The sequence below is a fragment of the Mauremys reevesii genome, linkage group 20 (genome assembly GCF_016161935.1).
Source record: "Mauremys reevesii isolate NIE-2019 linkage group 20, ASM1616193v1, whole genome shotgun sequence".
In the NCBI taxonomy this organism is placed as follows: domain Eukaryota; kingdom Metazoa; phylum Chordata; order Testudines; family Geoemydidae; genus Mauremys; species Mauremys reevesii.
Window position 1 is genome coordinate 20,392,611 of NC_052642.1, and position 15,938 is coordinate 20,408,548.

A 15,938-nucleotide genomic window follows, 5' to 3' on the forward strand; every position below is an offset into this window, starting at 1 on the left:
TGGACTACCCTAGTACCTGACTGGTTCCAGAATTTGTTTGCAGTCTTACCAGTAGCACAAAAAAATTTCTGAACTTCAATGGCAAATTCACATAGTTCAGAATATATATCAAATTAAAAAATAATGCTTTTAATATAGCCTATAGGATTTCTATTTTGTGTACTAAATATGATGTTTTGTGTTTTGTAACCATTTAGTAATCCCAACCCCATTGTTTTATTGCCATAGAAATGTTATTGCTTTTATGTTATTGTTGCCTTTGTAATGGATGCATTTATTATTACTTGCCCAGTCCTAAACCTGCTAGATTTAATGCATAAGAGCGAATGAAGCTAATAATTGTTAATGAACTTTATGGCAACAGTTGGAAAGAAAGGAAGTCAGGAGCAGTGATGAATGTGTATACGGATAAGCAGGAAAAGAGAGGAGGGGACAGAGTGATGAAAGAGTGATAGAAAGTTGCTCCTGTGTGTCAAAAGGTAAAAGGAGTCACAGTGGAAAGTTCCCAAAATGGAACGGTGGTTTTTCTGTACAAAGGGCATGTGGGGCAGGAAGATGTGGTCAGGGCCCCAGAAAGAGGAACTAGACTTGGATAAAGGGAAACCAGAATATCTATTATATTATGACAGCTGAGCTTGCTTTTGGAACTACAGAAAAGGTGGTGAACCAGTTAAACCACCCCAGGGCCCTAACTGGTTCTTAATCGGTACCATGAAAATAAGACAGGGTCTCTGGATAGAACTAGGTAATCTATGGACATTATGGTCCTTAGAACCCTCAACTCCAGTCCGTCTGAAAGCTTAACCCTGGAGAAATTGTTATTGACCATGATCATATTTGTTGGGAAGATAACGGCCACATAACAACCCTTGCTTCCCAACCTTTTTAATATTCACATTGAGGAAGTTGATGCAAAATGCATCAAAAGGAGGGGGTTGTTGGGGATTTTCTAAACCCTCCTTATAACCCATGCACAAGACCCCAAGACTCTGTCTCGCAGGCCCAAGTGAGTTGGCTTGGCTTGGCATAAGCAATAGGCCTAGCATTAAGTTGGCTTAGCATAAGTAACAGTAGGCTACTATAGACCAAGTGGAAAATTTGTAATAGTATGATATGGCGTAATTAAAGAGGCCTATAGAAAAGGGGAACCAACGCCTACTGATAATTGTGAAACATGGCCTAGTAAAACAGCATATTAGCAATGGAAAATTAATAAAGAGTCTTGTACAATGTAGCCGCACGTAGGTGGGCGCACATGTAGTTGGGAGGGGGCTTGCTGTGCAACTCTATTGGAAGTAGTTGTATTGAGCAATTTGGTAAACAATAAGGCGTTATTAACAATTAAGATCCAGACCCCCACCCATAGGGTCAGAAGCAAACTGCATCCTAACCCCTGCCTTTCAGGCCCAGGTCTGTTAGCAAAACCCAATTGCTATATAGAACAAAGGTTAACTTCTGCAATTCTTGTCTGTCTATATCAGGGGCATGAGGGGGGGGGGGTGATGAAGAAACCAGAGAAAGGGGAACTGAGGGAAGCTCAGCTAGAATGCTGAGCCTTATCCAATGCAACCGCAAAGGAGGGGTCTTACAGGCAGGCAGACTACCAACGAAAACTGCCCAGAAACAATAAAAGGAAACACCATGTATGAAAAAAACTGAAGTAGCTTGCAAATGTCACAACTGATACTCCCAAATAAGGGTATTTTAAGTAAATGCTAATTTGCGGTTTTAAACTTTATAAGCTCGGTAAAATTTGTAACAGGCAGAGGGGAGTTTTAACCCTCTCCCTGCATGCATGCTTGTACTATAATAAAAGTGCCTCAGTGTGTCTGACCCAAAATCAAAGGCGTGGTCAATTTTTCCACGACAACTGGCAGGCACATTAACTGTCTTCAGGTCAGCGCTGCCTCTTTAGATTTGCAGGGCTGATAGCTGGAGTTCGTTAAATACATTAATAGTACAATTCTGCCTTACTTGCACTGCAGAGAAATTTACATTGCTGTCACTTCTCTCCTGAAAAATCCCTCTGGAATGAAGTTTCGGTACTAAGCCCCTATTTCCATTTTGAAAACATGGTCTTGTCCCAGTAATATACACTTTCCTCGTGTATATTACTGGGACATACTAGCTTTTATAATTATGGATTTGCATGCGCATACAAACACACACACACACACACACACACACACAATCCTTTAGCCTAGACTAATGGGTTCAACTTGTCTCAGGGGATGACAAAACTGGCCTCTTGACAGAGTCCTGTCCAGTTGTCTGTGGCTGGAAGGATGTTGATCATGGTACTATGAAGGGTTAAAACAGATGAAAATGGGATAATCTGATAGTATCATTAAGGACTGGTAGAACGCTAAGGAGACCCATCACAATGTTTGTCTGAAGGGTGGCTGCTGCATTTGCTCTTTGTCTTCCTGTTTGTATTCTGTGCTGCACACTGAGTGCATGATCTGCTTCTGAGGTTATGGGCCAGCGCGAAGAACAGAACAGATGAACTTTATGCTAATTGATTATTGCCTCCTCTCATCTTGGGTTTAGCAGAGGAGAAGAACACAGAAAAACAGTTCATACTCCTATGCTTCATTTATACATGGTCTTTTACAGAGTGGTTTGTCGTCACTCAGTGCTTCTTCACTTTTGAGAAAGGCCAGGAAAGAATCTCGTAACCCATTTCCTGCCACTCAGCAGAGCGACCTACGGAAAGGTACAGCAGGTTATTAAAGAAATCTCACAGCTGCATTATTGTAAGGAACACGTTTCCTACCTGACCTTAACCAAATCTCTACTTTTGCAGGGGCAGAGAACAGTGGGAAGTTTTTCACTTGCAAATGATTTCCTGTTTGCACCTGCAGATTAAGAATTTGGACACCTACAGTGATAGACCTAAATTGTAGGTGCAAATAATTGTTGGCTCCAAATTGCATCCACAAAATTTAGGCCTGTAACTGCAAGTCTAGCTTTATGTCTAGCTTTAAATTAGCTCAGGGAAGGTTTGTTAGATGTTGTCGTAATCAGAGCTTGTATTATAGTTATTCATCACTATTAATTGATTAGACATTTTTTTTCCAGCTGATTCGAGCCCAGCTTTCTCCCAGGTATCAGACCACTTTATTAATGAGCTGCCTCCACCAGCCCAGGAGCTACTTGATGAAATTGGTAAGCGGCGTTAAAACCAAAATGTTTTGGGGGTTGTCAATTACATTTTTTATCCTGGGTCGTTCTCCTATGGATGATCAGAATTTCCCAACATGATACACTAATACAAAATGCGTAGGTGACCATATGGGAGATCTCGACCCAGCTGTTGCCAAGAGATGAGTAAAATTAGATGTCAACAACTTAAATAATTGGCACCAAGCTTCATAATGAATTGGTCCTTGGGGCTCCTGACCTGGCAGATTCACAGACATCACAGAACAGTTGTGACCAGTAATCCTGACAGGGGATGGCAGTCAAGTTGCTGAGCGTTGCTATAATTTAACATTGAAATAAGTTCCACATGTGAAGTAAGGCTGAAATCTTCAAAGATTCCTAAGGGATTTGGATGCCTATTCTCCATTAAAACTAATGGGAGCTGGGCATCCAAATCCCTCAGGCATTATTGAAGAGCTCATCCTAAATTATTTAAGTTTCTTCCTCTATTTGCACATACCTCCAGACAGAAAATACAGTGCAAAATTTTCCATTGTTTCCCCCAGATATTCCCTTGGTTGTACAAAATTACTTCCTATATCTCTCCCACCTCACTCCCACACTTCTGACATTCAGATAATTGAGAATTATAATTGAATGTTTTTGTATTCCCAAACAAAGGACAAATACATCCTCAAAAGAGTCTTCTATTTATTAGATCATAGTGGTTGGCAAAATAAATAAATATATATATATATATATATATATATATATATAAAGTCAGTTTCAGATTGCATATTGTTTAGCTTGCAGGTAAATAGAAAAAGTAACACACTGCCCCAAATAACATGGAATGAATTTTGAAACAATATCTGAAGCAGTAAAGAAACAAGTGCTACTTTTTTTCAACAGAAAATTTAAAGCGGCAAGATGCCCCCTATCAGGACTTTGAGGAGAGAGGATCCCATACCCACAACATGCCAATGAATGGTTAGTTGCCGATAGTAGACAGCAATGAGATTGAGATTGCAATTACAAATAACTTTTGTGTTGATGCAGAGCAGTTCTCGTTCTAAAATAAATGACTCAAATAATGACTACTGATATGTTTAGCTGTTGTGCTAAACTTTTATTTGCTGGCTTTTTTGGATCTGTGGTTGCCATCCTGACACAGAGATTTGGAAGAACTTGAAAATATTTCCCCCTTTCCAGACTGGGCTCTGAGCATCATCTTTCTAAATCATCATTCATCATTCATTCATGCCCGTCACCCCAACCGGGGTATGGGCCGCCAACAACAGATCTCCATAGTCTTCTATCCTGGGCCATTCGCTCTAGCTGGTTCCAGGTATAGCCCATTTTTTTGCTATCAACCTGAAGGTCGCGTCGCCAGGTATTTCTTGGGCGGCCTCTTTTCCGCTTGCCTTGGGGGTTCCACTGCAGTGCCTGTCTGGTGATGTTGGTTGGCTGCTTGCGTAGTGTATGTCCTATCCAGCCCCACCTTCTCCTTCTAATTTCTTCCTCTGCTGGGAGTTGATGGGTCCTCTCCAAGAGGTGGATGTTACTGATGGTGTCTGGCCAGCGGATCTGGAGAATCCTTCTGAGGCAGCTATTAATGAAGGTCTGGATCTTCCTGGTGGTTGTTTTGGTTGTCCTCCAGGTTTCAGCTCCATACAGTAAGACTGATTTCACGTTGGAGTTGAACAGTCGAATCTTTATTGCCAAAGACAGCTCTCTGGAGCTCCAGATGTTCTTAAGCTGTAAGAAGGCTGCTCTTGCCTTACCAATCCTTACTTTGATGTCTGCGTCTGTGCCACCCTGCTGGTCGATGATGCTACCTAGGTAGGTGAAGGACTGCACTTCTTCCAGGGGGCTTCCATTCAGTGTGACTGGGTCGTTGCTGATGGAATTGATCCTAAGGATCTTGGTCTTGTCCTTGTGGATGTTGAGGCCAACCTGTGATGACGTGGCTGCCACTACGTTGGTCTTCTCTTGCATCTGCTGTTTACTGTGCGAAAGGAGTGCAAGGTCGTCGGCAAAGTCCAGGTCATCAAGCTGGGTCCACAATGACCATTGGATTCCATTCCTATGCTTGTAAGTGGATGTCTTCATAATCCAATCGATGACGAGAAGAAAGAGAAGTGGTGACAACAAGCATCCTTGTCTGACTCCGGTTCGCACCTGAAAGCTGTTTGTGAGCTGCCCTCCATGGATCACTCTACAGTGTATGCCGTCGTATGAATTCTTGATCAGGTTGACCACCTTTGCTGGGATGCCATAGTGCCGAAGGAGCTTCCAGAGGGTCTCTCGATCCACGCTATCGAATGCTTTCTCATAGTCAACAAAGTTGATGTACAACGAGGAGTTCCACTCCTTAGACTGCTCGACTATGATGCGGAGCGTTGCTATCTGGTCCGTGCATGATCTGTTCTGCCGGAAACCTGCCTGTTCATCTCGTAGCTGTGGATCGACGGCATCCTTCATTCTCTCTAAGAGGACTCGGTTGAAGACCTTCCCTGGCACTGACAGGAGTGTGATTCCTCTATAGTTGGCACAGTTGCTGAGGTCTCCTTTCTTGGGGATTTTGATGAGATATCCCTCTTTCCAGTCAGCCGGAATCACTTCTTCTTCCCATATTTTCTCAAAGAGGAGGTACAGCATTTCCACTGAGGCATCCAGGTCTGCTTTCAGGGCCTCTGCTGGGATATCGTCAGGTCCAGCCGCCTTCCTGTTCTTCATCATGGTGATGGCTTTTCTGATCTCGTCTCTGGTTGGTTTATCGCAATTGATTGGGAGGTCCTCGTTGGCTGGGTCGATGTCTGGTGGATTTGGTGGTGCTGGTCTGTTCAGGAGTTCCTCAAAGTGCTCCGCCCATCTGTTCATCTGTAGTTCTATTCCTGTTATAGACTTTCCCTGCTTGTCTTTAACGGGACGTTCTGGCTTGCTGAACTTTCCAGACAGTCGCTTGGTAGTATCGTACAGCTGTTTCATGTTACCGCTGTATGCTGCCTGCTCTGCTTCTGCTGCCAGTCCATCCACATAATCTCTCTTGTCCTTCCTAATATTCCTCTTCACTGCTCTGTGGGCTTCAGCATACTCTTTTTGAGCTTTGGCCTTTGCTGCTCTAGTCCTGCTGTTGTTGACTGCTGCCTTCTTCTTCTTTCTGTCTTCTATCTTTGTCAAGGACTCTGCTGTGATCCACTCTTTCTGCTGGTGTTTCTTAATTCCAAGCACTTCCTGGCATGCTGACCTAAGTGTGTCTCTCACTTTCTGCCATCTGTTGAGTACACTGTCTTCCTCTTCCTCAGACCGATCCTGTAGTACTGAAAACTTATTCTTCAGCGTCAATCCAAAATCTTCCTTGGTCTTATGGTCCTTCAGAAGGTTGACGTTGTACTTCGCTCTTCTGTCTGACGCGTCTATCCAGTTCTTCTTCAGCTTCAGCTTCAATCTGGCCACCACTAAGTGATGGTCGGACCCATGTCTGCTCCTCTTCTAACTCTAACGTCCTGCAAGGATCTTCTGAACTTCTTGCTAATGCAGACATGGTCGATCTGGTTTTCTGTCATGCCTGCTGGCGATACCGAGGTACTCTTGTGGATCCGCTTGTGAGGAAAGATGCTGCCTCCTATGACCAGATTGTTAAGTGCACACAGATCCACAAATCTCTCTCCATTCTCACTCATCTCTCCCAGAGCATGGGTCCCCATGACTTGTTCGTATCCTGTGTTATCAGGTCCAATTTTGGCATTAAAGTCTCCCATAAGGATGGTAATGTCTTTGTCTGGGAGAGTCTCTAATATTTTCTGGAGTCTGTTGTAAAAGTAGTCTTTGTCCTCCTCTTCACTGTCATTGGTTGGAGCGTAGCACTGAACAACATTCATCTTAATCCTCTTCATTTTAGTTCTGAAGGATGCTGTGATGATCCTGGGACCATGTGCCTCCCAACCAATCAGTGCTCTCTGTGCCTGCTTGGACAACATGAAGCCTACTCCCTGTGTGTGGTGTGCGTCGCTCTCTTCATGTCCTGAATACAGCAACAGCTCTCCTGTCAACAGTCGTCTCTGTCCAGCTTGCGTCCATCTTGTCTCGCTAATGCCTAGTAGGGTCAGGTTGTTGCTCCTCATCTCTGCTGCAACCTGCGCCGTCTTTCCTGACTCGTACATGGTCCTCACGTTCCATGTGCCGATGGTAATCCTCCTGGCTGCAAGAAGGGTGATCGGCTTAGTGGCTTCCTCGCGGCTTTCACCACCCAGCGTCATGTATCTTCGAGTTGAAGACCCTTCTTTTTCCAGGCTAAAAGTCTCTGTTAACTCTATTGTTGGCGTTTCTGTAGCAAGCTGATTTTTACAGGGTGGAGTTGCTAGCCCCACGCCCAACCCTCCTCCTTTACCCTGACTTGGGACAGGCAGATGGCCCCAAAGGACCTCTCTGGTGGAGTTTTTCTAAATCAGAACCCTTCAAATCAGTAGCAGAGGGTCTTTCCCATTGTCGCAATCTGTCTGTCCGCGGAGCTCTCACTGAAGTCTGTGAGAGTCTTGTGTGGAGAGAGGCTGCAGGGTGGTGCTCTTTGGGTGTAACTTTACTTGTATCATGACACTACAGTTTTCATCTAAGATAGGCGCTGTAACCCAGAAAGGAGGGATAATGAACAGCTGGCTCAGGTTTTGCAGCAAAAGAGATATCAAGTTGTCAATCCGAGAGCAAATCAGTAAAGAGTGCCCCCGTGCTTTCTCCAAGGATGCATCCTAATGATGTGGCAGTTTATTTTGTATTTAGATTACCCTTTCACATTTCTTATAACTCTCTGATCTCATACTTCAAGAAAATTGCAGCTGTTTGGCCATAATTGCAGAGCTCCAATATCATGTGGTCTGCATTCTGTTTTAAGAGACCAAAGGACACAGTACTGAATTTTCCATGCCATTGAAACCCAGAATGATAATAGATGGGAGTCATGTTTCAGATGTGCAGCTCAAGTCACCAGGTGAATAGAAAACCTAAAATTTAATGAATGGGCTCTGCATTTGTTATTAGGAAGGCAGAAGGAAAAGGGGGAAAGCAGGTGAAAGCAAGTCAGAAACATGAGTTATTCTGTATAGAGGCTAAAAAAGGTACTCGAGGATGATACTGGCACTTGTTTGTGTTGCCCTACAAGTTGTGTGAGATCTTTACCCATTTAAAATAGTTACCTGGAGTAAAGAAGCCACTGTGAGTGTTCATACACGGGGGTATCTTGTTCTTAGATGGTGAGGAATCCAGCATCCTGTGTTGCTTGCTCGTCAGTCAGCATGGGGTTTTGTATTTGCATAAAGTATAGCTATTACAGATTTCATTCTAGTGACAGCCTGCTGCTTTCTGCTTATCATAGCTTAGCAGAAGGTGGCTGTGAATTAATTCATATGCTACAGGGAACAAAATTTACTAAGATAAGTCTAGGGAGAAATAAATATTGTTGGATTCTGCTAAATAGGGCAACAAAGCCAACATCTACAGGTTTCCTTTTGATTTTCTGCCATATCTAGAAGGGCAAGGGGGAAAGATTAAAGATTTATTTCCTCATGCATTTTCCATTTGAGCATGCAGCAATAGGTTTGCTCCTATGAATATAGAAAGGTGGTAGATTTCAGTACTTATCTGGGCCTTGCTACTGGCCATTTCTAAAAATAGATCCACAATGGACTTATTTAATTGAAAATCAGATGATTTGGGGCAGGATGCTAAAGAAATCGAGAAATGAAAGTTTCTAAAGCACAGTAGGATGTACAAATACATTTTAATTTCTTTAACCACTTCACTTGTATCTTTGACATTAAAAGTCACTTTGTTTATGCAAATAGTTCTCACTCAAATTAATCCAGAAGAAAAAGAGGAGGAAGAAGAAATTGAGAATAAGGGAGAGAGAGATCACAACTTATCGACTAAAGAGATATTGAATCTAGCAGAAGAAACAGAAAGGTACTAAAAGAGAAGAGTAAGGAGGCTGTTTCCAAAGCATTTTAGATCTCGGGAGGCAATGTATTAAAGTACCGTTCAATATGTTAATAAGAATGGTCGTACTGGGTCAGACTAATGGTCCATCTAGCCCAGTATCCCATCTCTGAGAAGTGGGCAGTGCCAGATGCTTCAGAGGGAATGAACAGAAAAGGGTAATTTTGAGTGATACTCTCCTTCAATGCTGTCGTCTAATCCCATCTTCTGGCAGTCTGAGGTTCAGAGATACCCGGAACATGGGGTTGCGTCAATCTTCTGTTGCTTGCCGTCATGTGTTATATTTAAATGGGGATGTTTTACATTTGACTATTGCTCACTTCCTCCTACCTGTATTTTACCAACTTCTTTCCTATCCCCTTTATGAGGGTATAGAGATCCCCCTTTAATAAATGAATCCCTAATAGATGTCTGCCCGAATTTTGTGCTCCTCCACTCCTGTTGGCTTTCCCCCAGCCCTTAGTTTAAAAAATCTCTATAGCCTTTTACATTTTACATGCCAGCAATCTGGTCCATTTTGGTTTAGGTGGAACCCATCCTTTGTGTATAGGCGCCTCCTTTCCCAAAAGTTTCCTCAGTTCCTAATAAACATAAAACCTCCTCCCTACACTATTGTTTCATCCATGCATTGAGACCCTGCAGTTCTGCTCGTCTCTCTGGCCCTGTGTCTGGAACTAGAAGCATTTCAGAGAATGCTACTATGTTATAGCAGATTCTGTGCAGGTAGCAAGTTGTTCCCCTCCATTATCCTGAACATTACTTCTGACCACTGTTTATTCCTGGAGTACACACCTAATTTAAATAATTCCTGCTCCACGTATGATTCCACCATTGTAATGTTTGATAACAATCATTCAGGACTTGATTCTCATTTAAATTAAGGGCCCTTTACACTGGGCCTCAAGGGGGATATAAATGCTTAACATCCGAAACACTGCAACTTTGTGTTGGTGGATAAGAACCTGAAAGTGAAACTGACTATAAATGATGATAAAGCTGCCAGGCCTATTTCCCCAGATATGAGAAACAAGAAGTAAATACCATGAATGGTGAAAAATAAATTAGATATTTAAAGTAAATGTTCTTTCAGTTTTAGTAATCTTGGGTAATTCCGGTAAAGAAATTATTTGTTCAAAACATAAGTATTTAGCTTGACAGTCTCCTTTTTAATCTGTCATTCAATAGGGCTCATTCTACTCTTGATGATCTCTTAGAAAAAATTCTCCAACCAATTCCGGAGGATTATGAAGTCCAAGGAGAATGCCTTGTCAAGTTAGGAGATAATGGATATTTCATTCATAAGTATATTGTACTTTTATTTTGTGCATGAGCCTTTGCTGGGCCCTCTAGAAAGCAGATTGTCATTCTGGTGGCTGCAATGCCATAAAGAACTTAGCAGGAGACATCAGGATTTGGGACTCTCACTACTAGACCTAGAGAGAAGGGACTGTGTTATTAAGGTAGTCTCTGGTAGGTGGAAAGTAAAAGTTGCCAGTAGCTGTGAAAGGGCATGGATCATCTTTCTAAAATCTGGAGGTGACCTGCCACATTACTAGAGTTTGAAAAAATAAAAAAGAAGAATATATATAAAAAGAGAAGAGCCATGAAAGTTCTTTAGATTAAGGGATCTTATAAACAGAATGTTCTGATGAGGGCAATCATTTGTCAGTACAACTTGGGAAATAATTATGAAAATGGCAAATGTTATAGAAACATAGTTTAAAAAAGACTTTGTGCGTGCCTTAAATAATCTTCCCCCCTTGTTAGCACCAGTGACCAGAGCCTAGCGCATGCTGTGATAGTTGTGAGCAGTTCTCAGAAGATTCCGCCCCCTCCTTACCAACTGTCAAGTGTAATAGTCACTCCTACAATACAACTCCGTTTTGGAGTCAAAGGCACGCACACAGTCCCATGTGGATACATATTAATTTGTTTGGCATCAAAATTTCTCTGCTCAAACAGTCCAAATATCCTGATGGAAAGGAAGGAAATTGATAGGGGTGCAGGTAGGGTTACTTCAGATAAGTCATTTAGATAGAGGGCCTGATCCAAAGCCCATTGGCTTTGGATTGCTCCTATATAATAGCTAAGGTTTCAGGCATCTGCTGAGAGAAACCAAAGTGAAATACTGTATGGTGTCCACCTGCCGCTGCCTGCTGCTGTAGTACACATCTGACTTAAGTGGTAATTCCTGATCCTCAGCAGATAGGGTGGAGGATCACTGGAGTCTGATTGTAAATGTAATGCACAGCTGCAAACTGATCTCCTGGCTCAACACAGCAGAGGACAAGAGCAAAAAGCAGATGCTTAGTTGTTTCAGGGACTTATATATTAATGGTCTGTCATAGGTCTTCTCCCCCACTTGGAGCTTTTGGGTTCCAAGATGGGGACCTGCATGGACTCCTCTAAACTAAAATCCTAGTTTAGATCTGGTTTTTGCTGCCACCTTGTTTCAGGGACTTGAATAAAGACCATTAATATATAACTTCCCTCAAATAAAATGTAAAATTGTCTTCAAATCTCTGTCATTGAAGGGCAACAAACCTTAAAGATCAAGAAGCTGATGAAATGAAGAGTGGAATAGAGGAAGGTGGCACCAGGGCAGAAAGCAGAGAGACCGAAAGCTGTGCAGGGAATACTGAAGGTCTTTCTTAATCTGTAAAGCTATAATATACCGTGCTTGGCAATGACTTGTTTATTATCCTGGCAGCCATGAGTTTACTAGTAATAAATATCTTGAACTGAACAAGGCTGTTAGCTATTGTTCTCTTACTGATTTCTTTGCCCTGTGGAGAACACTGATACCAGTTCTGCCCCAAGTTTTTAGAACAGAGGAAGCTGCTTTGGAGTAAAATCCTATTTTATTATTAAGCTTTGATTTTTACCAGTGTTGATCAAAGGTGTTAGCCTGACAGCCCATTGCTCTCTTGAGTTAAAGAACTGCTTACATGTGGGTAGTGAGAGTGCAGCTTCCCACACTGAGCTATCAATGTGTTTTGGAGGAACTGTGATCACACAGTGTCCATATCCCATTTAATCTGCTAAGGCACATTAAGGCCTACACATTATAAAGGCTTTCAGTTACTATTCGTGTGGGTTGGGGTTGAACACGTGACTTCCACACTAACACTACCACGTCCCAGAGAGTTTGGCTACACTAGAATAAAACACCTCTGGCTGGCCTAGGAGAGCTGACTCGAGCTCACGGGGCTATAAAATTGTGCCCTAGATGCTTGGGCTGGAGCCCTGGCTCTGAGACCCCAACATCTACACTGCAATTTTTAGCCCCACAGTCTGAGTCAGCTGACCCATGCTCAGAGACACAGTGCCATGGGGTTTTATCATGGTGTAAATATACCCTAATCCATCAGTCCCCTAGCCTGCTCCTTCCCCTTTCTTCTCTCCTACTAGTTAGAGCAGGGGTAGGCAACCTATGGCACGGGTGCCGAAGGCGGCACACGAGCTGACTTTCAGTGGCACTCACACTGCCCAGGTCCTGGCCACCGGTCCAGGGGGCTCTGCATTTTATTTTAATTTTAAATTAAGTTTCTTAAACATTTTAAAAACCTTATTTACTTTACATAGAACAATAGTTTAGTTATATATTATAGACTTATAGAAAGAGACCTTCTAAAAACATTAAAAGGTATGACTGGCACGCAAAACCTTAAATTAGAGTGACTAAATGAAGACTTGGCACACCACTTCTGAAAGGCTGCCGACTGCTGAGTTAGAGGTAGGGGAGGAGAGGAGTTGGTGAGGAGAACAAACTTTCTTCATCAGGGGAAGGAGTCAGATCAAAGGAACTTCCTTTGCTTTATATGCCTCTTAAAGGCATAGTGGCCTTCCATTGAGTGGTGCTTGTGGCACCTTGCTGCTGCTGCTGACTGGCTTGTACTATCCACACTGTCTTATGTAGGCTCTTTAGCTTAGGAGGAAACAGCTACCTTTTACCATGTGGTGACAGCATGGCAGCTGAGGCACTGTAGCTGTTGGTGTTACCCTCCCCCAGTAACCACAGGCCTGCCAGTCGGTCAATATGGGAAGAATGAATTAGGTTCTAAAATTCAAGAGCTAATTTGAAAATAAAAAACCCAAACAATTGGGGTTTTACTCCAGTGGAGCTTCCGCTAGTCAAACAGTGTGACTAATAATACTCCTTAGCCAATCAAAGTTCCTGGACTTGAGTTTGGTTGTTGAGAAGCAACCACATAATCATTAGGCTGGCTGATCCTCAGCCAGGATACAAGGAACTGCATAAATGAGAGAAGCGGGTAGGGATGGTAGTGACAGGGAGCATCCCTGTACTCTGGCTGTCTTAGGCAATTGCATTTGAGTATAATCCTCCATAAGTCTAGATCTTCATTGGAAACAGTTAAAAAAGATTCCCTGGAATTTTACAACTAGTGAGTAATGTCAGATTAGACAGTAACACTTTCCTGTTGTTTTCATTCTTTACCTGGTAAGGGAACTTAATTTAAAATGGGGGAAGTTGGTAGGTTTGCATTTGTTATTGTATAAACAAACATGGTAGACTCCTAGGGTCTCGCTGCAAAAACAGGCTAGTGCAGTCTTAAGGTTATTGTTCTTGACTTTCAGAAGTGACTTGTGATTCTGAGTGCTTAGCATGAGATGACTTAAAGGAGCCTGATGTTTAGAGAGTGGATGCTGAGCTTTCAAGTTGGGGACCCAAAAATTGGAGTTTCCCAAATAACTAGTCAGTTTTGAAAATGTTGGCAATATATGTACACACACAAATCTGGAAATTAAAGGGTTAAATTCTAACTTTACATGTGTGTTAACAGTCTAAGATAATTTCAGTGGGACTACTCCTGCAGGAGTTAGTGTGGCAGAATCAGCCCCTGACTTGTTCAGTGCTGCCAGGAATGTTTCCCCCAGCAAATGGTTCTGCAGAGAAGGTACCTTTAAAAGCACAGTAACAGATAGCTGCTGGTTTCTGAATATAACCAGCTTAATGGACCCATTTAAGGGATTTGTAGCAGCAATCTCTGCAGCTTTTTTACATGCTGACACAAAACCCCAAAGCTTTCCTACTGAAGTATTGTGGTGGTAGGATGGGTGTGTTCTTATTGCTTCTGTACTGGTTTACTTCCTTTCTAGCTACAAATCCTGAGGATCCAAAACCCAGCTTATGGCAGCGGCTGCCTTGGCCTTCTCCATTTAGGTAAACCTCTAGTAGATATTTGTATGTATGAAAGTCGGTGGTTCTGGTGGTACCACGAATATGTGCTCCACTATACTTTAGCTAATACAGTTGAAAGACAAATAAGTTTCTCAACCTGATGATTGGCCTAGGGAGCAAAATAAATGGGATCAAAACCTAGCACAGTTTGGAGGTTTATGTTAAATTCTGCCCTAAAGCTGAGAATCTCAACAGTGTTTAGGGGCCTAACTCATTGATTTCAACTCCCATTGGGAGTTAGGTGCCTAAATACCTCGGAGGATCTGGGCCTGAGGTATTGCCTATGCAAACCAAATTGGCACTGAGGTCAAAGTGAGAGAATTTGTGCATTCTCCTTTTACTGCATGTGCTAGGTGTACCTTTTGTTCCAGCACTCTGGAGCCAGAGATAGTGCTTTAGAATCTCATTCCCATCATTGCTTATGAATTGCATATGCAAGAAAAATGTATTTTTTGTTTAATCTCATTTTTTTTATTTCAGGATAATTGTCCTGGATCAGAGCAACGCACCTAAGTGATCAAAGTAGATAGCATATAAACCTTCAATAAGTTGTTTGACATCTTCCTCTTACACGGTACCTATTTCTGTGATGTGCAATGCTGTTCACCAAATAAGCAGTCTTACAGTTCTCAGACTTCCTTTAATTGTAACAATCGATACAAAGAGACTGAATGGTTTGCTCTCCAAGTACATCTGGTATATTAAGTTTTGGTTCATTTTTATTTAGCAATCGCTTATAAATGAGAGGCAGCATTCTGAATTATGCTGTAAAATGGAATTGTTTTCCAAATATAACTGTGCCTGTTAAGCCTTCTGCAGCTTTGTTTTCTCCTTAGCATGCACGCTCGCTTTCATAAGTGAAAGCATTTCTTGCTTTGTTGCATTATGCAGTTTTCGTTATTGACAAAAATGAGTCTCTTTAAATTGCTGCCGCTGCTTTTGCTCTCGTTAGCTTTTCAGTGCCAGGGAGTGGAATGTGATGTTACAGCCCACGTGTGCTTTTTGCTTTGTTTGCTCATTAGATGTGACAAGGTAATTTCTTGTTCTCTCATTTTGTGGAATTCTTGTGATATAAATTGAACTGACTGAAATGATTTAGAGGATTTATCTTAGTGGAAAAGTGAATGACTGAGAAAAAGTCAGTACTCTGAAGGCAGCATAACATACACTGCTAGCTTCAGGCAGCGATGTGTGAACAACTGGTTGATAATATCAAGACCTCTCTTATTTAATCAAACCATGCCTCTGCTGGACCTGATCCAAAGCCCATCCAAAAAAAGAGTCCCATTGATTTAATTGGACTTCCAGCCAGGTCCTAAATGGGCACAAGTACTTTAGAATTGAATATCTGTTCTACAACACTACTCTGGTGCAGTAACCCTGTGAAGTTTAGAGCTGCTGCTGGTCACTTCAGCGTAAATATTGTGCCACTTTGTGTTAGGTTTTCAGCTGCACATGCTGTTATTGTGCACTTCATGAGTTTCTTCCCTGATTATGGTGAGATACAATGCATGCCTGTAGCCGTTACATGGGTTTACTTATCTGAATGTTAACAATACTAATAAAAGTCTTCTGAGTTTAGCATGCTGCAATGTGGTAT

At 42.3% G+C, this 15,938-nt stretch overlaps 1 protein-coding gene across 9 annotated transcripts in view; it reads left to right on the top strand.

The window, feature by feature from the left end:
- Window positions 1-15,919, top strand: part of TEX14 (testis expressed 14, intercellular bridge forming factor) — a 105,036-nt gene extending 89,117 nt beyond the window's left edge. For 7 of the 9 annotated variants that reach the window (XM_039508354.1, XM_039508351.1, XM_039508352.1 and 4 more), the window contains 9 exons: window positions 2,617-2,716; window positions 3,082-3,168; window positions 4,057-4,134; window positions 8,036-8,131; window positions 8,985-9,102; window positions 10,321-10,407; window positions 11,670-11,779; window positions 14,257-14,320; window positions 14,819-15,919. In XM_039508354.1, coding sequence (XP_039364288.1) covers window positions 2,617-2,716; window positions 3,082-3,168; window positions 4,057-4,134; window positions 8,036-8,131; window positions 8,985-9,102; window positions 10,321-10,407; window positions 11,670-11,779; window positions 14,257-14,320; window positions 14,819-14,855 — 777 coding nt within the window. In that variant the 3' untranslated portion in view covers window positions 14,856-15,919. The remainder of the gene's footprint in view (window positions 1-2,616; window positions 2,717-3,081; window positions 3,169-4,056; window positions 4,135-8,035; window positions 8,132-8,984; window positions 9,103-10,320; window positions 10,408-11,669; window positions 11,780-14,256; window positions 14,321-14,818) is intronic. The other 2 variants (XM_039508358.1, XM_039508360.1) reach the window with 2 other exon arrangements.
- Window positions 15,920-15,938: the final 19 nt, after the last annotated feature.